The 26,654-nt window shown below is 35.0% G+C and overlaps 1 protein-coding gene across 2 annotated transcripts in view; it reads left to right on the forward strand.

Moving 5' to 3' along the window:
• LOC123529144 (tyrosine-protein phosphatase non-receptor type 12-like) overlaps positions 1–26,654 on the forward strand; it is a 108,621-nt gene that overhangs the window by 15,754 nt on the left and 66,213 nt on the right. For both annotated transcript variants that reach the window (XM_045309363.2, XM_045309362.2), the window contains exons 3-5: positions 1,160–1,236; positions 3,324–3,458; positions 23,176–23,247. In XM_045309363.2, the coding sequence (XP_045165298.2) occupies positions 1,160–1,236; positions 3,324–3,458; positions 23,176–23,247 (284 nt within the window). The remainder of the gene's footprint in view (positions 1–1,159; positions 1,237–3,323; positions 3,459–23,175; positions 23,248–26,654) is intronic.

Consider the following 26,654-nt stretch of genomic DNA (forward strand, 5'->3'; position numbering starts at 1 on the left):
AGTGGTCTAATACCAAAATTATTCAAATCATGCCCCTGGGGTGAAAGAGGCCCTGCCCTGGGGGTCCCAAGTTTTATATAGACTTATATAGGAAAAAGCTTTAGAAATCTTTTTGCCTGAAAGTTCAAAGCCTATGCCTTTGATATTCTGTATATATCATTGCCTAGTTGTTCCCTAACAAGATTATTAGAATTATGCCCCTGAGGTGAAAAGAGGCCCCACCCCAGAGGTCACTTGATATATGAGTTATTTAGCAAAAATACTTCAAAAATTATCAGATCATATTTCCTAGACTGTTTAATAATATTTACCTGATGACACCAAGTGATAACGGTCACCCAACTGTGACCGTGACCTACTGACCTACTTTCTTGCTTTTTAAGATACAGCCTTGAAATTTGGATGACATGATTGTACAGTTTAGCACACTGATCTTAAAACATACTTTCAGTGACCATGAATGTGACCTACTTTCTTGTTTTTTAAGATACAGCCTTGAAATTTGGATGACGTGTACAGTTTTGTACACTAATTTTAAAACTGACTTTCAGTGACCATGAATATGACCTACTGACCTGCTTTCTTGTGTTTGAAGCTTTAACAAAGAAATTTGTTCAGGCAAGCAATTTAACTCAGGTGAGCGATATAGGGCCATCATGGCCCTCTTGTTTTGCATATATCATATAGGTAAAATAATTTTTATTCATCTGACTGGCCAGAAAAAAAAAAGTTTGGTCGCAGCGATTTTCACGGGTAGGTCGCATTACCACAAACAGATGTTTTTTTCAATGATAGTCTAAGTTAAACAGCTTCACTTTTATCAGTTGATCCTACACACTAAACCAGACTTGTCTACAGTATCCACAAATAGCTACATGTAGGCAATGTTAGATGGACATGCCTGTAGCTAAAAAGATTTCTCTGTCTCTGTTCTGGAGGCTTTTCTTTTGCTCTGAGCCACTGGCCAGAATGTGCTGATAAAGGATGAATTTGGCATTTTGAGCTTTTTGTCTTTGTATGTGAAGCACCTTTAAATGTGTTGGTCATGAAAAAGACACTATATAAATCTGGTACAGTTTGTATAATACTGTCCTGTAATTTAAAAAAGCACACTGCTGAATGTTTTTTTCTCTTATGCTTGATGTTATATTTACCACAGTTGACAAGACACGCGTTGTGTTGGATGAAATACCTGGAGAAGATGGGTCTGACTACATAAATGCCAATTTTATTGAGGTAAAAAAAAGTCTAACAATATTTTAACATACTCTATATAAGTAATTTTTATGTAGGCGTGAAATTGATTGCATTTAATGGTCTTCAATTTAACCTTGATCTTATAAAGGATATTACTGTAGTACTTATACTGTCATGAAATTACAAAACTTTTATTGTAAAGCCTAAAAAAAAAATTCTTTGTTTCCAGTAACATGCTCAAAAAAATTAGGGTAGGTAGGTCGGAAATTTTTTTTTTTGAATTTTTTTTATTAAGGGAGACTTTTCGGAAATTATTTTTGTGTCAAAAAATGAATACAAATAATGGGGTTATGTCTTTAGAGCATCAGGAAGTTGATTTCTAACATCACTGACCACGTTTAAAGCATAAAAAGTGAAGTTTGGCAACTTTTTGTCAAAAAGTTGAAAAAATTATTCTCCAAGGCCATAAAAACATTTAGGGTCGGGCCAAAAATTTAGGGTAGGTCGGGATACCGGAAACAAAAGAATTTTTTTTTTTACGCCTTAGCCATTTTCAACATTTTTCCAAATTTGCTTTGCTTAGAATTAGGTGAACACTAAAGTCTTGTGATTACTTGTACACACGAGTTTTAGATTTCAAGGAAGAACTACGGAACCAAAATGTGTTCTCACAAAAATCAGAACATGTTTTCTTGTAGGGAAATCCATCCAATAAGTGTTTATAAGACATTAGAAAGAAATTTTCATGATTTTTTTTCATCAGATTTTGACTTCAGTCAAATAAAATCAAGTGTTTAATATTGCCTGGTCATATAGCACAAACAGCATACAGGCATATTATATAGGTCATGCAATAATGTTTAATATTGTATGACTTGCACCAAGTAGTTTTCACATTAAGATTAAGGTTGATTCAAGAAGACATTTTGGCAAAAGTCTTTCTTTGCCAGTGAAGCAGAAGTTCATGTTTAGTGACTTTTTTCATTTGTACATCCAAACTTTATTACAGGAAATTGACATTAATTAATAGAGATAGCTATAGAATAAAGATTTTTTGAAACAGCCATTATTCTTTATATATAGTTATGTTATTATTATTATAATGCCATAAAGCATGATTAGATTTTAGGTGGCAACCATGATCACATTCGTAGTTTTTATGCCCCCCTTCAAAGAAGGTGGGGTATATTGTTTTGCAGATGTCGGTCAGTCGGTCGGTATGACAGTCGGTCCGTAGACCAATTGGTTTCCGGATGATAACTCAAAAACGCTTGGGCCTAGGATCATGAACGTTGATAGGGAGGTTGGTCATGACCAGCAGATGACTCCTATTGATTTTGAGGTCAGTTGCTCAAAGGTCAAGGTCACAGTGACCCAGAACAGTTAAACGGTTTCCGGATGATAACTCAAGAACGCTTGGGCCTAGGATCATAAAAGATGATAGGGAGGTTGGTCATGACCAGCAGATGACCCTTAATGATTTGAGGTCAGTAGGTAAAAGGTCAAGGTCACAATGACCCGAAACAGTTAGTTTCCGGATTATAACTCAAGAAAGCTTAATCCTGGAATCATGAAAGTTGATAGGGAGGTTAGTCATGACAGCAGATGACACCTATTGATTTTGAGGTCAGTAGGTCAAAAGTCAAGGTCACAGTGACCTGGAACAGTTAAACTGTTTCCAGACAATAACTTGATAATGCTTTGTCCTAGGATCACGAAACATGATAGGGAGGTTGATCATGATCAGCATACGGCCCTTATTGATTTTGAAGTGAGTAGGTCAAAGGTCAAAGTCACAGTGGACCGGAACAGTTAAATGGTTTCCGGACGGTAACTCAAGAATGCTTTGGCTTAGGATCATGAAAGTTGATGGGGAGGTTGGTCAGCGCCAGCAGATGACCCCTATTGATTTTGAGGTCATTAGGCCAAAGGTCAAGGTCACATTGACCCAGAATAGTAAAACTTTTGTGTACAGTGACCAAATAATTTCTGTTCCTTGTGCAATTACTGAATGCATCAAGGGGGGCATTTCGTGTTCTACGAGCTCTTGATAATTTCTAGTTTTGAAAGAAAATCATGAAAAAGTCAGTTGTGAAATGATCAAGTATTTTTTTTTAATTTTAAAGGATCAGTATGGTGCTAGGTGTTATATTGCGAGTCAAGGACCTGTACCAAATACTGTGTATGATTTCTGGAGGATGGCCATACAGTACAAGGTCAAGGTCATTGCCATGGCTTGCAGGCTGGTAGAGATGGGCAAGGTAGAGTATGGATTGTCTTACTATCCTTTATACCAAGCTAAATTCCTACAATAGACTGATCCATTATTCAATTTGGGCAGTACCATTTATTATTCCAAGGGGTGTTCACTGAAAATTTATGGCTTGAATAGCGAACAGTGCAGTCTAATCTTGGTCTGCACAGGTCGCAAAGGCAAAGCCACTTGCCACCAGCAGGCTAAAGGTAAATGCTTTGTTTGAAGTCACTCTCCAAAACCAAAATTGCAAGTTGCCACAAGAAGAAATTGTAAGCCTGTTAGTAAGCTGATATTTGGAATTTGCACAAGCTTACTTGGAAGCTTCTTAGCTGGAGATACTGAAATCATTCAATGTGTGAAGGTATAGTAAGGGCTGGAGATACTGAAATCATTCAATGTGTGAAGGTATAGTAAGGGCTGGAGATACTGAAATCATTCGATGTGTGAAGATATAGTAAGGGCTGGAGATACTGAAATCATTCAGTGTGTGAAGATATAGTAAGGGCTGGAGATACTGAAATCATTCAGTGTGTGAAGGTATAGTAACTTAGTAAGGGCTGGAGACACTGAAATCATTCAGTGTGTGAAGGTATAGTAAGGGCTGGAGACACTGAAATCATTCAGTGTGTGAAGGTATAGTAAGGGCTGGAGATACTGAAATCATTCGATGTGTGAAGGTATAGTAAGGGCTGGAGATACTGAAATCATTCGATGTGTGAAGGTATGGTAAGGGCTGGAGATACTGAAATCATTCAATGTGTGAAGGTATAGTAACTTAGTAAGGGCTGGAGACACTGAAATCATTCAGTGTGTGAAGGTATAGTAAGGGCTGGAGACACTGAAATCATTCAGTGTGTGAAGGTATAGTAAGGGCTGGAGACACTGAAATCATTCAGTGTGTGAAGGTATAGTAAGGGCTGGAGATACTGAAATCATTCAGTGTGTGAAGGTATAGTAACTTAGTAAGGGCTGGAGACACTGAAATCATTCAGTGTGTGAAGGTATAGTAAGGGCTGGAGACACTGAAATCATTCAGTGTGTGAAGGTATAGTAAGGGCTGGAGACACTGAAATCATTCAGTGTGTGAAGGTATAGTAAGGGCTGGAGATACTGAAATCATTCGATGTGTGAAGGTATCGTAAAGGCTGGAGATACTGAAATCATTCGATGTGTGAAGGTATGGTAAGGGCTGGAGATACTGAAATCATTCGATGTTTGAAGGTATGGTAAGGGCTGGAGATACTGAAATCATTCGATGTTTGAAGGTATAGTAAGGGCTGGAGATACTGAAATCATTCGATGTTTGAAGGTATAGTAAGGGCTGGAGATACTGAAATCATTCAATGTGTGAAGGTATAGTCAGGGATGGAGATACCGAAATCATTCAGTGTGTGAAGGTATGGTAAGGGCTGCAGATACTGAAATCATTCGATGTGTGAAGGTATGGTAAGGGCTGGAGATACTGAAATCATTCGATGTTTGAAGGTATAGTAAGGGCTGGAGATACTGAAATCATTCAATGTGTGAAGGTATAGTAAGGGATGGAGATACCGAAATCATTCGATGTGTGAAGGTATAGTAAGGGATGGAGATACCGAAATCATTCAATGTGTGAAGGTATAGTCAGGGATGGAGATACCGAAATCATTCAGTGTGTGAAGGTATAGTAAGGGCTGGAGATACTGAAATCATTCGATGTGTGAAGGTATGGTAAGGGCTGGAGATACTGAAATCATTCGATGTTTGAAGGTATAGTAAGGGCTGGAGATACTGAAATCATTCAATGTGTGAAGGTATAGTCAGGGATGGAGATACCGAAATCATTCAGTGTGTGAAGGTATGGTAAGGGCTGCAGATACTGAAATCATTCAGTGTGTGAAAGTATAGTAAGGGCTGCAGATACTGAAATCATTCTAGTAAGAGCTGGAGATACTGAAATCATTCAGCGTGTGAAGGTATAGTAAAGGCTGGAAATACTGAAATCATTCAATTTGTGAAGGTATAGTAAGGGCTGAAGATACTGAAATCATTCAATGTGTGAAGGTATAGTCAGGCCTGGAGATACTGAAATCATTTAATATGTGAAGGTATAGTAAGTCTACATGCAGGGCACTGTATGGTTAGTGTCCAATTAAGGCAGGGCACCTAGGAATACGCTCGGATAGGCATATTACGCTAACAATGTATGAATACTTCTTTGATAGCTTATATACCGGCACAATCTGATATATGAGACATGAACGGAGATTATAAATGTTAATGTGAAGGTATAGTTTTAAAGTGTTATTTGTTAGCCCACCATCATCAGATGGTGGGCTATTCAAATCACTCTGCGTCCGTGGTCCGTTGTCCTTCCGTCCGTTAACAATTTCTCGTTATCGCATCTCCTCAGAAACTACCAGGGGGATTTTGACCAAACTTTGTCAGAATGATGTATTGGTACCCTAGTTGTGTCCCCCTGAAAATCAGACTGGTTCAACAATTTTTTTAGTGAGTTATGGCCCTTTGTTTATTTCTATAATTTACATAGATTTATATAGGGAAAAACTTTGAAAATCCTCTTGTTCAAAACCACAGAGCCTAGGGCTTTGATATTTGGTATGAAGCATCATCTAGTGGTCCTCTACCAAGATTGTTCAAATTATTTCCCTGGGGTTTAATATGGCCCCGTCCCGGGGGTCACATGGTTTATATAGACTTATATAGGGAAAAACTTTGAAAAACCTCTTGTTCAAAACCACAGGGCCTAGGGCTTTGACATTTTGTATGTGACATCATCTAGTGGTCTTCTACTAAGATTTTTTCAAATTATCCCCCTAGGGTCAAATATGGCCCCGCCCCGGGGGTCACATGGTTTACATAGACTTATATAGGGAAAAACTTTGAAAATCTTCTTGTCCAAACCACAAAGCCTAGGGCTTTGGCATTTGTAATGTAGCATCATCTAGTGGTTCTCTACCAAGTTTGTTCAAATTATCCTCCTAGGGTCAAATATGGCGCCGCCCTGGGGGTCACATGGTTCATATAGACTTATATAGGGAAAAGCTTTTAAAATCTTCTTGTCAATAACCTACAACATTCAAATTTGGGCCACATGTATGGTTTTTAGTGGCAAGATGAACCTTGACATGAGTTGACCTTGATTTTGACCTAGTGACCTACTTTCACATTTTTGTAGCTACAGCCTTCAAATTTGGACCACATGCATAGTTTTGTGCACTGAAAAAACTTTGACCTTGACCTTGACATTGACCTAGTGACCTACTTTCACATTTTTGAAGGTACAGGCTTCAAATTTGGACCACATGCATAGTTTCATGTTCCGAAATGAAATTTGACCTAGTGACATACTTTTACATTTCTCAAGCTACAGCCTTCAGATTTGGACCACATGCATAGTTTTGTGTACTGAAACAAACTTTGACCTTTACATTGACCTAGTGACCTTCTTTCACATTTTTAGCCCACCATCATCAGATGGTGGGCTATTAAAATCACTCTGCGTCCGTGGTCCATCCGTCCGTCATTCCGTCCGTCCGTTAACAATTTCTCGTTATCACATCTCCTCAGAAACTACTGGGGGGATTTTGACCAAACTTTGTCAGAATGATGTATTGGTACCCTAGTTGTGTCTTTCTGAAAATCAGACTGGTTCAACAGTTTTTGAGTGAGTTATGGCCCTTTGTTTATTTTTATAATTTACATAGATTTATATAGGGAAAAATTTTGAAAATCCTCTTGTTCAAAACCACAGAGCCTAGGGCTTTGATATTTGGTATGAAGCATCATCTAGTGGTCCTCTACCAAGATGATTCAAATTTTATCCCTGGGGTCAAATTTGGCCACGCCCCGGGGTCACATGGTATATATATACTTAAATAGGGAAAAACTTTGAAAAACTTCTTGTTCAAAACCATAGGGCCTAGAGCTTTGATATTTTGCATGTGACATCATCTAGTGGTCTTCTACTAAGATTGTACAAATTATCCCCCTAGGGCCAAATATGGCCCCGCCCTGGGGGTCATATGATTTACATAGACTTATATAGGGAAAAACTTTGAAAATCTTCTTGTCCAAACCGCAAAGCATATGGCTTTGATATTTGTTATGTAGCATCATCTCCTGGTTCTCTACCAAGTTTGTTCAAATTCTCCCCCTAGGGTCAAATATGGCCCGCCCCCGGAGGTCACATGGTTCATATAGACTTATATAGGGAAAAACTTTTAAAACCTTGTCAATAACCTACAGCATTCAAATTTGGACCACATGTATAGTTTTGAGTGGGGAGATGAACATTGACATGATTTGACCTTGATCTTAACCTAGCAACCTACTTTCACATTTCTGTACCTACAGCCTTCAAATTTGGACTACATGCATAATTTTGTGCACCGGAAAAAACTTTGACCTTGACATTGACCTAGTGACCTACATTCGCATTTCTCAAGCTACAGCTTTCAAATTTGGACCACATGCATAGTTTTGTGTACCGAAATGAAATTTGACCTTGACATTGACCTAGTGACCTACTTTCACATTTTTCAAGCTACAACCTTAAAATTTGGACCACATGCATAGTTTTGTGTACTGAAAAAAACTTTGACATTGACCTAGTGACCTACTTGTACATTTCTCAAGCTACAGCCATCAAATTTGGACTACATGCATAGTTTTGTGTACCGAAATGAAATTTGACCTCAACATTGACCTAGTGACCTACTTTCACATTTCTCAATCTACAGCCTTCAAATTTGGACCACATGCATAGTTTTGTGTACTGAAATGAACTTTGATCTTGAGATTGACCTAGTGACCTACTTTCACATTTCTCAAGCTACAGGCTTCAAATTTGGACCACTTGCATATTTTTGTGTTCTGAATTGAAATTTGACATTGATTTTTATCTAGTACCTACTTTCACATTTCTCAAGCTGCAGCCTCCATATTTGAAGCATTGTTTTGTTTACCGAAATGAACTTTGACCTTGAAATTTATCTTGTGACCTACTTTCAAATTTGGACCACATGCATTGACCACATGCACAGTGGTGTGTACTGAAATGAAATTTGACCTTGATTTTGACCTTGAGCTAGTCTTGAAATTTGGAACAATCAAAAATGGCGCAATGGTGGGTGCCAAGATCACTCTGTGATCTCTTGTTGAAGGTACAGGCTTCAGATTTGGACCACATGCATAGTTCTGTGTTCCGAAATAAAATTTGACCTTGATTTTGACCTAGTGACCTACTTTCACATTTCTCAAGCTACAGCCTTCAAATTTGGACCACTTGCATAGTTTTGTGAATCGAAATGAACTTTGACCTTAAGATTGACCTAGTGACCTACTTTCACATTTCTGTAGCTACAGGCTTCAAATTTAGCCCACATGCATAGGATTGTGTACCGAAACAAACTTTGACCTTGACATTGACCTAGTGACCTACTTTCACATTTTTGAAGGTACAGGTTTTAAACTTGGACCACATGCATAGATTTGTGTTCTGAAGTGTAATTTGACATTGATTTTGACCTAGTGACCTACTTTCACATTTCTGAAGTTACAGCCTTCAAATTTGGACCACTTGCATAGTTTTGTGTACCGAAATAAAATTTGACCTTAAGGTTGACCTAGTGACCTACTTTCAAATTTCTCAAACTACAGCCTTCAAACTTGATGCACATGCAGAGTTTTGTGTACGAAGAACTTTGTCCTTGAAATTGATCTACAGTGTTGTGTACGGAAATGAAATTTGACCTTGAGCTAGTCAATAAGTCTTGAAATTTGGAACACTCAAAAATGGCACATTGGTGGGCGCCAAGATCACTCTGTGATTTCTTGTTGAAGTTTAGGCTCTGCCATGACATTATGACACCATCTAGCTTGTGAAAGTTGTTGAATATATTTTACCATGGTGTCTGCAGCAGTTTGTTCTTATTATGTGATAAAAAGTTTCATTATTATGATTGATAGTACAGTAATAGTAATTTCTCAAAATGTCAGAATGTGTAAGCACTGTATGTAACCCTGTACATCTCTAGATTTTACCTGCCAGCAGATGAGGTGATGGTACATAATGTGACAGGTTATAGGCTTAACTAATTATATGCATGCATTTGACTGATTGACTGAATACTAATTGATTGATTAATCACTTGTAAAATAAAAGGCAAATTAATTTCGAGGCTAATTACAATTTGACTGATTGAGAGAATTGATCTTTATGCATTCGTTACTGTATTTGTTTATCAATAAAGATGAGGCCGTTCTGAAGTAAGTGCATAGTATTACAGTATTTGTATGTCTAGAATTTTCTCACTTTTAATAATTTTTTAGAAAGTTCAGAAATATTGGTAAATTATCACAATTTACATATTTACACTATCATAAACATAGTTTAACATTTGTCAACCCCTCACTGATAAGGGTTTGAAAGGATGAGGTTCTACCTAAGTGTCTACCTGTGATGAAATAATGACTAGAGGGAAAGTGAGCTTGGGTCATCCTGTACCATTAAAGCTGGAAAAGTTTTATATGACTAAAATTGTTTTTGTGTGACAATTAATCCAACAAATACATTTTTAAGACTTTGACAAATTGTGAGACATTAGGCCAGAGTTTTTTTATTTTTCATTTTACGGGAGCGCCGGTCCTAAATATTGCAAAAGTGGAATAAAATTAAAATTCATTTTCCCGAATTTTATTTTATTTTTTCCGCCGGTCAGTTGTTTACAGCCCCAAAGAAAATAAAATTAGTGTATTTTCACCTGGACGTAATTTCACAGGAAGGGAGTTTAAGCGTGCAAAATATCGTGTTTTGCCGTACATTTATCGGCATTAACAGGGTGTAAAATTCCACTCGCCTGCTCGCATTGGCGAGTTAAGTCTGAGTAGGACGAGTGGACCTCGCTGTGTACTCGACCGATCGGGCGAGTGTTTTTTTTTACGTCCTTACTTTACCAAATTTAGAAATTACATCTACAAAACGTCAACAAACTTTGAGATGGTCCAGTCACTATCTGGATTGACTGGAAACAGATAAAGATATCAAAACGTCATGCCGGTAATTTTCCATTCCACAAGCACGTGTGACCTATCGTAACATCTAATTTACATCGACACGTACACAAAAACCGTGTGTAGTTCATTCATTTTTTAATATTTTCGCTTCAAGTTTTCAACACCCCTTGAGAAATAATACTTTTTGAATTCTATAATGATTTTAATAAGATATCGACAGAAATGTAGGCAAAATTCTATAAAAACGGTCGAATTTTCATATAATCATTTGTAAAAATTCAAACAGCGCGATCTTAGTTACTTATTTCTTTCTAAAAGTAAATAAATGATGAATACTATGGGCTTAAAATTCAGACTTTTGACCAGAAAGTACAAAAAACAGAATAAAAAAATCTTGAATAATGAAAAAGTGGCTGCGATTACAATACATGGAGTAAGACGATTTTTGGCAAACAGATTTCTGTTAGTGCGGCAGAATAGGTTACGTGACCTCGTGAACGTAAATAGAAATGCGATTTTAAAATAAAGCAATGTGATGTCACTGCGGTTTTTAATAAGTTTTAAATGAATCTTTGTACATGTATTTTTGACCAACAATTTAAAAGTTTTTCTTGTCAAACAATAATGTAAATTCCTTGAGGGCAAATAGGTCACAGAGGTAGGATATCCACTATAGTAACTATCGTTTGAGACATTTACCTTTTATACGGGATATAGCACATTCGCTTTTGATAACAAATTAAAGAAGAAATTTTTTATTGATTTCTATTTCTCAGCAATTTTAAGAACCAATGCGGTACGATCAGACAGTGATGTGTCACATGGCGCGAAAACATGACGTAATGCCATGACAATCTCGAGCAAAAATACCGCTTTGATCTCCGCTTCAGATGTCGAGATACTGACACACTTCTTTTAGCTCTTAGAGGGGGTGTAAATTGATCATGAAAACAAGGTCAACATTACTTAGTTTATCACTGAATAATTACCGATAATCTTTAACGTTTTTTTTCTCTCTTTCTACACGGGTGGATGGACGATGATTGTGTCCAAATTGTTTTAGACACTTTTCAAAATATATATTTTTCGGGAAATAATACTATTGTACATAATACTCCTTTCATAAAAGTGACAGTATTAAAAGTATTCAATTGTCTAAAGATTGTCTTACATTTTGTTTTCAATAGATTCAACTTACAAGTTTGCCATAGAAAGGTAATACAATATCAAAGGTGCTTTGACATTAAATTTTATTCAAAACATTAGTTGTTTGCAGAACAAATAAATGTTTGTAACAGCAGATTGTTTTTACATTTTTATTTCAATGGTGACCCCTCACACTTTACACAGGCTTGGGACTGTCTGGCATAAAGCAACTGGTAGTGTTGGCAAAATCTCAGACAGATGGTCCATTTCTTTTGTAACTTCAATAGAATTCATAAGTGTATAAAGAATAATAAAGAATACTTTTTATTGGAGACAATATTTTGACAAAAAGTGATGCAACTTCAGTACTTGAACTTAGTGTAGTATAAAAAGGTGCAAATTACAGAAGCAACTTCAGTACTTGCACTAAGTGTATTATAAAAAGGTGCAAATCACAGAGTTAAATGAGGTAAATTTTCAGATTACTTTTTGCTAGATTATCTTTCGTTTTTCATCACTGAAAAAAAAATCTTGCCCTCTGCACTGTGACTGTTATTCAAAGTTATTAAATACTTTATTTTGCTGATAAAATCCAGTATATTATGAGCTGGCATAAACTGTAAAGTTAGCTCATTAAAGATGATATTGGTGAAAGATACAATAAGTAAATATTATGTATAAAAAGCAGAGGTTACACAGCAGAAGATGCAAGCAAACCAAACCACCAAAACTACTACACTACTAATTAAGCCACTTTATACCAGACGTGTTTAGTCTCTACTTGCTGTCACTGAAATTTACTGTGGCTGTTGTAACAGATAAAATAATTTTTGTCTTCCACTTAAATTAAGTAAAACAAGCTTTCTGAATTTTAAAGACTTGCCAGTGTGAGTTACAGTGCCTGAAGCAGTTTATTCACAAGCATGCATGAAAATTTTATTCAATGTTCATCCTGTATAAATGGCTTTATCCCGCCGATGAAATCGGGAGGGGGTTATTGAAATGGCGTTGTCCGTCCGTCAGTCCGTCCGTCCGTCCGTCCGTCCGCAGCCATTTCTCAGTAACTACTTGGTAGAATTTCATGAAACTTGAAATAAACATGAACCAACATACTGCGATGATGCCCGTCAAGTTTTTTTTTTGATTGGTCAATTTCCCTCAGAGTTATTGCCCTTGATTTAATAAAAAATGTCCGTCTGCAGCCATTTCTCAGTAACTAACAGGTAGAATTTCATCAAATTTGAAATAGACATGAACCAAGATACTGTGCTGATGCCGGTCAAGTTTTTTTTTTTTGATAGGTCAATATCCGTCAGAGTTATTGCCCTTGATTTAATGAAAAATGTCCGTCTGCAGCCATTTCTCAGTAACTAGCAGGTAGAATTTCATCAAACTTGAAACAGACATGAACCAAGATACTGCGACGATGCCCTTCAAGTTTTTTTTCGATTGGTCAATTTTCCATATAGTTATTGCCCTTTAATTGTTTAAAAATCCACAGATCTGTACATAACAAACCAACCAATTGGAAGAATTTCATTAAACTTCTTTCATTCTTTTCCATGAACATTTATTATAAACATGTGATGTTGTGTACCTACACCTGGTCACTACCTTACCCCCCCCCCCCCCCCCCCCCACCATTTTTTTATTTTTTTTTTTTCATTTTTCATTTTCTATCAATATTTATAATCAACATGTAAACTGTTGTATCCTCCCCCCCAGCCCCACCCAAACAAACCATTCATTTTCTTTTAATTTGATTTTGACTAATGAAATTATTTGCTTCTTGGTAACATTCTTAACTTTTTGCTGGATATATTTTTTTGCCGTTCCTCAACTCTGACCCTTTCGGCGGGGGATTCCAATTCATTGAATTTGCTTGTATAGTCTTACAACATAACAATACATCACAATATTAAATACTGGACACAAACACAAGTAAACAAAACTTGAAACGAAAGTTCATCAAAATAAAAAAAATCTTATAAAATTCTATTTTATTTTTATTTTTTTCCGAGATGCTCACTTTCAAGCTTTTTATTTTTATTTTTATTCCCTCCTCCCCCTGCTCATTTTTCAAAAATCTCCCGTAAAACGAAAGATAAAAAAACTCTAGCCTTAGATACATTTATGGGATATTTAGTTAGTCACTGAACCTGGATAAAAAAATTGAAGTTACAACCTATCTTTTAGGTTAAAACATTATTATATGATATGAAAATGCAAAATTAATGTGAATTGCTTGTCACAAGGTATAGGTTAATCCGTTAATTACAGTAAAACTTGGATATAAGTGGCTAACAATTTCTTTCCCTCAGCTGCACGTAGAGCTGCCTTACAGTTTTAAGGATGAACAAATTCTTCCCCAGTGAAAATGATCAGTGAAATTTCACTGATATTTCAATGAAATTTCAATAAAATATCAGTTAAATAACAGTGAAAGATTTTGGTAAATTATCAGTAAAACTTTGTTGAAATTTCATTAAAATTTTGCCAAAATAACAGTAACATTTCTGTGAAATTTCACCAAATTTCAGAAATATTTTGCCAAATTCTTTTGGTGAATTTTGATGAAATTTCATTGATATTTCTGTGAAATTTCGCCAAATTTCATAAATATTTTGCCAATTCTTTCGGTGAAATTTCAGTGATATTTCTGTGAAATTTCACCAAATTTCATCATTATTTTGCCAAATTATTTCGGTGAATTTTGGTAAAATTTTATTGATATTTCTCTGAAATTTCACCAAATTTCATCAATATTTTGCCAAATTCTTTCAGAGAAATTTCAAAGACATTTTGTCAAAATTTTGCCAAAATTTGACAGAAATATCAATGAAATTTCATGTAAAGAATTTGGCAAAATTTCAAAGCAAAAAAGTTACTAAGGTCAAGGACAAAGTCAGGTAACCCCAGATTACTTGGGGTCATCAGCTAATTGTACTAGAATAATCTAGGAAAAAAGATCAGAAAATTTTTGAAGTATTTTTTTTCTATGTAAGGCCATACCAAATTGATATGTCGTTCGTCGGAACTACCGCATCAATAATTTCATTCCTGAGAAAAAAAAATAAAAATCACCCGCCCGCACGTACATAAAAATCTCCGAAAATTTTTTTTTTTTTTCCCCGATTACGCGGTCCGGAATAATAACGGCAAAGCAGGTTTTATCGCTGTTTTAATGCGTCAAAGTGATATTGATCGGATTTCATGCGTCCGTAATACATGTTACTAATGACCCAAACTCAAAAAGTCAGGAATTATGGTGTTGTTCATCATTTGTTTTAAATCTGGAGTGTCTGTGCTAGTGCCACACATGGCCTTCGATGTGTCGGTAGGTAATGAAGTAGGCACGTTCATTCATTGGGATCATTCTTTGTCAATCTTGTTATCATTTTTGCCTGAAATGAATCTCCACCACAAAAATATAAGCTAGCCTGATCTGATAAGAAATTATTCCAAAGGGATTCGAGCAATGTCGAAGCATCTGTATAACCAACTCTGTTTGGTCTCACTGGTCAAGTGGTTTATTACTTCCCTTCACCTCTATGGGTTAGAGTTCCACTAGGGGCACAAAGTTGTTCATGTGCCGAAGCCATCTAACTGTGTTTCAGAAGAAATGTTATTCCACACATGTGCCTGTTTTGTCTTAAATATTCCTCATGCTGTGCCGTTAAAATGGCAGGCCTTCAGATTAATGTAGAAAAATCAAAATTAAAAATAAGACACTCATCCCTTAGAAATTATAACTAAAAAAAACCAAAGTGATTCAGTGAGGTTTGGTAAAATTTATTTGCAAAATCATTCATGTAGTCTTTAAAACATAATAGAAAAGCTATATACTGTGTTACCCACACTGTAAATGTTTGATTTCTGTGTTATTTCTAAAGAAATGTTAACTTCATGTATAATCATAACCGCCTCCTCAAGGGTCCAAGCTGGGAAAAAAAATAAAAAAAGCCCGCTCGCTCCATGTAAAATCTACCCGCCTCTGAAAAAATCAAAATTGAGAAAAAAAAAATAAAATAAAAATTTCACTCGCTCGCTCCATTTTTTTTGGAAAATTTTCCGAAGAACTATTAATCAATTTGGTATGGCCTAAGTCATATAACAAGTGACCCTCAGGCTGGGACCTCTTTTCATTCCAGAGGCATAATTTGACCAAATTTGTTAGGGAACCACTAGGCAATGCTACATACCAAGAATCAAAGGCTTAGGCCTTGAACTTACAGACATGAACATTTTTAAAAACAAATGCCTAGATGTAAGTCTGTCTAAAACTTGGGACCCCCGTGGTGGGTCCTCTTTTCACCCCTGGGTAATTATTTGAACAACCAAGGTAGAGGACCATACGGCAATATTACATACCAAATATCAAAGGCCTAAGTCTTGCGGTTTAGGATATAGTAAGGATGTGTTTAGGCACTTTCTCATACACTTGTTTCACATTGTACAACCTCTTGAACATACTGCCATTACAAAATTGTCCATAATTTAGTCGATGTTTGTGCTATTTTGATGATTTTTTCAGAATGTAGATTGGGAATTTTTGCACTCATTTTGGGGAAAAAAAACGATACTTTTTGGCTTTGGGAATATAGCCCAATATCGGCTGTAAAAACAGCCGAAAAAAACACCCTTATTCTTTTTCTTTATAAGTCTATGTAAAACTTGGGACCCCGGGGTCCGGGATGGGCCTCTTCTCATTCCAGCGACATAATTTGAAAAGTCTTGGTAGTAGACCTCAAGATAATGTTAATTGCATATGGTACCAAATATCAAAGCCCTTAGGTCCTGTGGTTTTTGACAAGAAGATTTCCAAAGTTTTTCCCTATATAAGTCTATATAAACCAAGTGACCCCAGGGCGGGGCCATATTGGACCCTAGGGGAATAATTTGAACTATCGTGGTAGAGGACCACTAGATGATATGCTACATGCCAAATATAAAAGCCCTATGAACTGAGGTTTTGGACAAGAAGATTTTTAAAGTTTTTCCTTTTGGTTGCCATGACAACCAGAGTTCTCCTTGAATTTCAATTCTTTGAATAATTTTGAAGGGGGCTACCTAAGGATCATTCCTGTGATGTTTATGTTAGTCTCACACTTATCTTCTTTTTTTTCTACATTTCCCCACCCACTTGTTTACATCAATGTTTTCTAAATTTTCAGCATTGTTTTAAAAGCTTTGAACACTTATTTACTGTAGAACTATCAATTTTCAATTATTCTGAAATTTTTCTTCCACTATAACCATGTTCATGTAATGAAAATATGGTATTTTTCACAGATGGAATCAAATCTTCTAATATGAAATAAGGCAAAGCCTCAAAGCGAGCTCAAAGAAATCGGATTTAGCTAAAAATATTATGCATCATTTATTTGTCACAAAGAAACTATTCCCTACTCACAAGAATTCAGGAGAACCTATTCACTCGAAAAAGTCTACATTTAGTGTCACCATCCCTGTAACAGTGAATATCATACGTTGCAAAAATTATGGGAAGCCGGTGTCACAGTGACGTCATTACCGCGTTCCCGTTTCTTTCTGCTTATTGATGACATTTTTCCCATTTTCTGGCCGATGCTTGATCTTTTAAATGAAAATAATATTTTTTCAAACAACTGGAAAGCATTCTTTCATTACTGTTGAGTGATGAATATTTTTTAGCAATTGAATGAAGTTCTGTATTCACTCCGGAAAGAAGTACTTCCTGTGAGCACCTATCCGTTAGGGTGCGCTTTTTAAGAACTTCCGACGAAACTTTTCAAATCCATCACCAAGTGTGGAAGTATACTTGCGTTACCATAAAGCTCGATTCTCGAGCAGGCCCTTTGGGCCTGCTCTTCGAGTTTGCTATCAATGTGACTTTGCAGACGAAATATGTAATCACCAGTTATTTCCCTTGGTGCTATTATAGATTGTAACCCAGAAAAATTATCCTACCCTTAATTGCATTTCAACTGGAAGAAAATATGCTTTGAATTTGCTGTCCCCTTTTAAATTAATAACTTGGTGGCCATTTTAGGACATTAATTTGGCACATGAGTGTACATAGTAAGGCTTTACTTCTAAATAATGATGTATAAATTCATAAGATTTTCTCACCAAAATTTTGCTCACAAAAATTTGACAATCAAAATTTCACTGAAAAATTAATTTTGGTGAGAAATGAATTGCACCAAATTTCATTGAAATTTCAGTGAAATTTTAGTGAAATTCCACTAAATTTTTATCATTTTGTTAAATTTCACCCGTTTCAATGAAATTTCACTGAGATTTTGGTGACATTTTCACTGGGATTATATTTATGCTTTACAACTTGCACATAAAAAAGACAGGGGAATCTTCTAGAACTGAGGGACTTTCTTCCAAAACCTAGTATAAATAATATATGGATGTTTGCAACCAGGGGAGACTACTGTGAAACCATTTTATTTCCTTGGCATGAAATTTCCTGTTGGGATATAAATTTATAGATTTCAACTTTTGAAGATAAATTGAGCGGAAATGTCAATCGTTTATTGGGATAAAAATTAAGTGAATCAATTTAACCAAGGTCATGAAAATTAGTCTCCCATGAATATTAATGATTTTAAAGTTTATATCTGTCTATTTAAAATTGTACAATATACATACTATAAGTTTTCCTTTTTTGTAAGAATTCTAAATTGATTAAAAAAAAAAACATATTTCTAACGTTGTTGCTAAAAATGGCTGTAAGTTATCTTGCAGTAAAATGTGTTCAGAATCTTGGACTTGATCTTTTCTTTCAAACCTGATGTAAAGATGTTAATAAAAAAAATGAAAAGTTTCATTTTACCTAGTACCTGATTTCTTTTGAATGATAAAATGTTATTATGAATTAAACTGAAATTTACAAAAAAAGCCTTTTGCCTAACATTAAATAGAGATTGTTATCATTTTAGACCATGTTTAAAACTCGTATCAACTGAAAGGTTGTTAAAACTTTACAAGTTAACCAGCATAGAAGAAAAAACAAAGAAAGTAAAACATGCATAGTTTATGATCATTAAGTGCTGATATGTTGACATAACAGTATTTCTGCTATATTTCAGAAAGTGAAAATAAAAAAAATATTCTCTACAATAAAATAAAAAAAATTAAATTTTGAAATAAGTATCACTTCTTTAATTGATTTTAACACCAAAATTTTCAGATCTTTAATTATTGTTTGTACAATACAAACTAAACTGCTATGTAAAACCTAACAAATGAATTCTAAATATATATAGCGGTAGGTATTATAACAGCAACACATATACGTATTTAGCTCGACTATTCATAGAATAGTAGAGCTATTGGACTTGCCCATGTGTCGGCGTCCGCGTCCGCGTCCGTGTCCCGATTTTGGTTAAGGTTTTGTATGTAAGCTGGTATCTCAGTAACCACTTGTGGGAATGGATTGAAACTTCACACACTTATTCACTGTGACAAACTGACTTACATTGCACAGGTTCCATAGCTCTGTTTTGCTTTTTTACAAAATTATGCCCCTTTTTTGACTTAGAAATTTTTGGTTAAGGTTTTGTATGTAAGCTGGTAACTCAGTAACCACTTGTGGGAATGGATTGAAACTTCACACACTTATTCACTGTGATGAACTGACCTACATTGCACAGGTTCCATAACTCTATTTTGCTTTTTTACAAAATTATGCCCCTTTTTCGACTTAGAAATTTTTGGTTAAGGTTTTGTATGTAAGCTGGTATCTCAGTACTTACTAATGGGAATGGATTGAAACTTCACATACTTGTTCACTATCATGATCTGACATGCACTAAGCAAGTCCCATAACTCTACTCTCTTTTTTTTTCAAAGTTATGCCCCTTTTTCGACTTAGCAGTTTTTGGTTAAATTTTTGTATGTAATCTGATATCTCAGTATCCAATAATTGGAATGGATTGAAACTTCACACACTTGTTCACTGCCATGATCTAACATGCACTGTGAAGGTCCCATAACTCTACTTGGCATTTTTACAAAATTATGCCCCTTTGACTTAGCAGTTTTTGGTTAAGTTTTTGTATGTAAGCTGGTATCTCAGTATCCACAAATTGGAAAGGATTGAAACTTCACACACTTGTTCACTGTCATGTATGACATGCAGTACAGAGGTTCAATACCTCTACTCTGCATTTTACAAAATTATGCCCCTTTTTCAACTTTTATATTCATTCAATTGACAAGGCTGTTGAATAGTCGAGCGTTACTGTCCTCCGACAGCTCTTGTTTCTGTAGTAATTTATCTCATCATTTTTTTTTTTTTAGGTCATCTGATTTTTTTGAAAAAAAAAATGATGAGTTATTGTCATCACTTGATCGGTGTTGGCGTTGGTGTCAGCGTCTGCGTTGCCTGGTTAAGTTTTATGTTTAGGTCAGCTTTTCTCCTAAACTATCAAAGATATTGCTTTGAAACTTGCAACACTTGTTCACCATCAATAGCTGACCCTGTACAGCAAGAAACATAACTCCATCCTGCTTTTTGCAAGAATTATGGCCCCTTTTGGACTTAGAAAATATCAGATTTCTTGTTTAAGTTCTATGTTTAGGTCAGCTTTTCTCCTAAACTATTCAAGCTATTGCTTTGAAACTTGCAACAGTTGTTCACCATCATAAGCTGACTCTGTACATCAAGAAACATAACTCCATCCTGCTTTTTGCAAGAATAATGGCCCTTTTTGGACTTAGAAAATCATGGGTAGGACAATTTTTCTATTATACAAAAAAAAATCAGATGAGCGTCAGCACCCACAAGGCAGTGCTCTTGTTACAATATACTGTAACATTATCTTAGGTGTGTTATTAAACCTAACCTTCATGAAATTCATTGAAAATGCTATTGTGTGAAAAAGGCAAACTTGCAATGAATGTCAGGCATCTGAACTTGCAAGTAATCAAACCTAAAACATGGACATAGATAGTCTTTCAGTTAATAGTTTGGACTTTAAAGTGGCATTATGTGCATCTTACTGCACATAGTATATTTTTGGTGAATGTTTTATAAAAGCAATTTTTGGCTGCTGTGCATTTAAAAGTGTTAAATTAAGGATATTGCTACATAAATACTTGAAGTTTATGCTTCAGAAATAGAAAAATCAGACTAATAAAATAATAGTTCTTTTCTGCAGTCTTCTATGCAGTGATCTCCCTTACCTATAGGCAGAGTTTTCTGAAGTTGAAGGGAAGCAACTCCTGCCTGCAGTTTGACTTTTCTTAAAAAGACTGCCCCAGACAAAATAAGAAAAGTCATATTTGGAAAGTTATTATTTTCTACTGGCAACTGAGGAAGAGTTTGGTATAATTTCCTCCTCCATTTTTACACACACATCTATTTCAGCTGTATTTTTACTTAAGGGGAAAGGCAACGTTGTTCTAATGTTAATTTTGTCAGCTGGGATTTCTTAAATCATTTAAAGAAGTGGAAGAATTTTCAAAATTGGATTAAAAATAAGAAAGTTATGAGCATTTCAATATTTGGTCAAATTGGTGGCCATTTTGTTTCCATGGCAACAAAAAAAAATGGCTGATTTAATAGATTTTTAGATACACATTTGAACTGCATTCACTTATTACTGTAAAATAATTTCTCTACTTTTTCCAGCTATAATGAAAGAAATTATTATGTTTTACACCTTACACTCAAGAAACATGAAAATTAGTCTTTTAAAAGGTTGTTTGCCAAATACTGTTGAAAAACGGCGTTAAACTCAAAACAACAAACAGAAAAACAAAAAATTATTCAGCAGCGTGTAAATGACGTCAGAAACAAACTAAAATGGCTGCCTCCATTATCAGCCATTTTCTTAACCCTTATCATGCTGGACACGATTGGTCCTGTCTTTGCAACCAGTGTAGATCATGATCAGACTGCACATCTGTACAGTCTGATCAAGATCTGCATTGTTCACTATTCAGTCAGTATCTTTTTTGGTAAGCACCCCTTTTCACAGTTAATTGTACTGTCCAAATTGAAAGATGGACAAGTTCATTATAGAAATTTAGCAGGTTAAGGGTTCAATTTCAAACTATCTTATCTTTTTCAATAATTGTCTGATTTTAAAAATTCTTTCAGCTTTATGAAAGGCTTGATGGTGGCTTTCATATAACATTAACTTATTTTCAGGCTTTCCTTAGCCTTTAAAAATTGCGCATAATTCTACTTTAAATCTCTGTAAAATAATATAGTGGTTATGAACTTTTTATACAACCTTTAGTCATGTTAAAATGAAAGTTTTATAATCGCATGGTATCAGCTGATTTTTACCATATTTAGTATGTAAATATTCTTAACACTTCATGTTGCATTTTAATTGTTTAATGATGATAAACTTCCTGTGATTGTAAACACTAACTGTGGAAAAGTTTTAAGATATTGAGGGGGGCATTTCAAACCATTGATAATGATTATAAATAATGGTATACATTTAGATAATCTTCCTGGTTAGAGGACTTTGGAAAATGATCAACTCTTCCGCTTGAATAGAAAACTATTCATGTTTAAATTTATGTAAGTTTATCTATAGTTTAGATCAGGTACAATGTTTAGACTTTAGAATATGGCAGACTTCCTTATGATTTGATATGAAGAAAAATTTAATGTATTTAGTTGTACTGTATTGTTTTTTGTTTGGTCAAACATAGAAACTCTTTAAAAAAGTTTTATTATTTTAACCCTGTTTGCTTAAGCCCTTTCTGTCCGAAAGCTACTGATATAAAATTGCAAAGGATGTTATTGAAAAGGTGTAGTTGAATTCTTAGTCCACCGCCGAGTGAAGCATATAGTACAGACCTAAGGGGAATAGTCGTTATTAAGACCTCCCTTTATGGTGGTAGTTCTGTAATAATTGCTCTATCCATCTTTTTGTGTATATATGGGCTATGAATTAGTTGTGGCACTGTGTGTCTGATACCATCTGAGCTTGACTTTAATGGTTTATACATTCTTGTAAGAGAAGGGGTCAAAGTGGTCATGGATATTTCACATTCTTGTTAAGGCCATAACATTCTGATCCATGCATAAAACATAAAAAATCACAAAACAAAGCTCTAAAGTACTTAGTCCAGATACATCACAGTATTAACACACATAGTCCAGATACATCACAGTATTTACACATGTAGTCCAGATACATCACAGTATTTACACATGTAGTCCAGATACATCACAGTATTTACACACATAGTCCAGATACATCACAGTATTTACACACATAGTCCAGATACATCACAGTATTTATACATGTAGTCCAGATACATCACAGTATTTACACACATAGTCCAGATACATCACAGTATTTACACACATAGTCCAGATACATCACAGTATTTACACATGTAGTCCAGATACATCACAGTATTTACAAACATAGGATTTTCCAATTTTTAAAAAGTGGTTGGAATTAGTCACTGCACTGTTAAGTTGGGCATTTGTTGAAAAGTAATACTGCAAAATAATAATCAGATAAAAAAACTTGCAGTGAACCATGATTTGTATACAGTATATGTCATAGAGAAATAATTTCTAATTTCAGAGAAAATGTGAACAGTACTGGCCAGATGAGGTGAATGAAACCGCAGAATACAAAGATGTTGTTGTCACATTGGTAAGTTTTGGCCTCTTTTTACCAGGCTAGACTGTACATACATCTTTTCTGTTGATAATTTTGTATTAAGTTGAAAGATAGAGGGGATATTTGTTTGCTTCTGAGTTGCGCCCAAGTTGCTCTGGCAATTGAATTGCTCCATTTCGTTCAAATCTGGCCATTCTATTTCAGATACAGTTGTCACATCAGTTGTATGTATTAAATTTAATGGCAAACTATAAGACATGCAAGATTGAAATAACTTTCACGAGTGAACACTAGGGGTGCTTATCGGTTCTCGATATCTAACGAATACCAGTATTCAGGGTTTGTTCAATATATCGGATCGAACGTTCCTGTATCGATCAAAATATCGATCAAAAACTAACTACATGGTAAATAGCCTCATTAATAGTTCTCCTCCAGTAAGCGTAATTTGTTTACTCAGGAAATGCTTTTATACAGCATCACACCTGATAGCTAATCAGCGTTCAACAGCATCGGAAAAATGTCAGTATACGGTACCCGGAACAGAACTCTTCCCATAATTTAAGGTAATTTTTGCGGCGGTGATTTTTTTCGTCTGCAAATTTAAAGCGTACTGAACAAATTAAGAATAAGTCTCCATCATAAGCATGCCGCCATCTCCATCATAAGCATGCCGCCACCAAAAAGTACATACTTGTTGTACTTTAATAAAACTATTGGAGGTGCAGACTGCAAGTTGTTCAAAAACGTTGTTCGTACGGGTACAAATCTCGCAGTACACAAGATTGAATGTACGCCACATCATCTGTTGCAGATGATTCATCACACAATTTTTTTTTACAAACAAGGTCGATGTTGGGTGCAAATGCATAAGACTGCATGACTTTCCTAAAGAAAAATGTATCCAAGTCCTGTGATTTTGTCTCAGAATAGACCGACCTTAAAAGTGATAAATCAATAGTAGTAATAAAGTTCATATTGCATCACTACTGTAATGGTCTTGTACTCTGTTATTATTCCGTTAGAAAATATCATATGATATATCGAATATCGATCATTTTGTATCGATACAAATATCGTATCAATCATTTTGACCGATGCGCACCCCTAGTGAACACCACATGCAATATTTTCATGGGTTGCATAGCCACAAGTGACAATGTAAGATAATGGTGTTCATAAGTGAAAGATATTTTGATCTTACACATTTTCCTTTTATTTCATGTTTTGATTAGATTTACCCATTTTATAGTTTCTTACCAGTGAAAAATATATTCGATATCTTTTCACTGTGAAAATATCAGATATATCTCACTCTAATATTTCAATAATTCACTGAAATGATAGGCTATATCTTAGCAAAAGCATATTGTGCTCTCTGTTAACCTGGATTTCTGAATAGAGAAAGAAAAATCCTAGTCCCATACCTGAGGATGGTGAAGGTGTTTTATATGAGTGTATATCAAAATCCCCTTGATCAAAATCCCCTCCACTGAAAAATGACTGGGTGTTACAAAATCCCCTTCATACTTTTGCAGAGGGTATCATAATCCCCTCTGTGATTTTCATTATAGATATATAGATACCAGTGCTCCAAATTAAATTATGTTTGCTAAAGGCATTGTATTTACGTGCTTTATGCAATAGACTTTTAAATTGTGTATAGGTTGTATTTGAACTTGATGAAATAAGTAAACATCACAGAGGGGATTATGATACCCCCTGCAAAAGTATGTAGGGGATTTTGTAACACCCTGTCATTTTTCAGTGTAGGGGATTTTGATCAAGGGGATTTTGATCGTCTCCCGTTTTATATTGCTTACATGAGTGTCGATTTTGTGTGACTGCCATTACTTGACTGAAATAAATAGCATTAAACCTGTTTAAACAAACAGACCCGAAGGTTCTTCACCCTTTATGTTGACATAGCTAGATTGTGATCTTCACCTAAGGTCACATTTGTCATACTAAATTCTTATTTATTTCCTTCATATATTCAGATACAATACCAAGGACAGAATGGAAAACTGTATTAAGAATTTATTGAACTTAAAGGTGGTTAAAGTAATTGATTTGTTTAAAAAATTATACAAATGATCATTTACACTTTTTTGTGTGTTCACTGAGTTCTTTACACATGTTAGATTTTCACTGGAGGTATTTTTAAAATTCAGTTTTCCTGTCCTAGTTGCTCAACCAAGGTAGTGTTTTGGCATATGTATACATTTCATAAACATACTTTGCCCAAGAAATAATATGAATATAGAACTGTTGTATTGTTTTTATCAAAGAATTACATTTGACAAGTATACATATTGTCGAATTTTTTTAGAAATGCAAATTTGTAAAATTATAATTACCCCCCCCCCCCCTTATCTATAGTGGTAGATTTGAAATAAATGAATTTTGAAGAAAAAAAAAAACACTGTTTTAAAACTTGCCTTTTGGCTCTTATTGTTGAAATATAGTATGTAAGACTAGTAATTGCATTAAACTGAAAAGAAATTGTAAACTTTTTGAAAGGGGAGTAATTATACAAAATTTTATGAAAATGATAAAACATACATGTCAGATAGGGATCTTACTCTATGTAATGGGTCTTTTTGTTCATTAAATATTTCTCTACCAGAATATGATGAAAATGAAAGATGTCATAAAATGTTGCTTAAATAGGTTTGATCATCTTTAAAGTGGCATTTATAATGCGCATTTTACTGCACATAGTGTTTTTGGTGAATGTTTTATAAAAGCAATTTTCAGTTGCTGTACATTTAAATGTGTCAAGTTAACGATAATGCCGTGTATGTATTTGAAGTTGATGCTTTAGAACTAAAGAATAAATAGTAGGGATGGTAACGAATATTCGGATATTCGAATATTCGAAAATCAGCCGAATATTCGAATATGAAAATCAAATTCGAATATTCGTAAATTAGTGTATATTAAGTATAGTTTATTTGGAATATTTCAGAATAAAACCGTTTGTTCTGTTGTGTTTGTTTATCGTATATCAAAAGATGTCCAATTAACAAGAAAAAGGCTATACATAATTGGCAGGTGCTACCATTACTGATTAACAGTTTGCAACAGGTGTAAATGTGATACATGTCAAAAATGGTCCAATTAACAAGAAAATTGCAATGGATAATTGACAGCGAGGGGTCATCTTTATGGATTAACAGTTTGCATCAGGCGTAAATGTGATATCTTTCTATCTTTTGTTCCTTTTATATTGGCGCCTGTTTTTAATCCCCCGCCGTGGCGGAGGGATTATAGGAATGGTCTGCGTCCGTCTGTCCTTCCGTCCGTCTTTCCGTCCGTCTTTCCGTCCTTCCGTCCATAACAAAATGGTGTCCGGTCCATATCTCCTAAACCCCTTGAAGGATTTTCATGAAACTTGGGTCAAATGATCACCTCATCAAGACGATGTGCAGAACCCA

Source organism: Mercenaria mercenaria, chromosome 13 (assembly GCF_021730395.1).
Source record: "Mercenaria mercenaria strain notata chromosome 13, MADL_Memer_1, whole genome shotgun sequence".
NCBI classification, from domain to species: domain Eukaryota; kingdom Metazoa; phylum Mollusca; class Bivalvia; order Venerida; family Veneridae; genus Mercenaria; species Mercenaria mercenaria.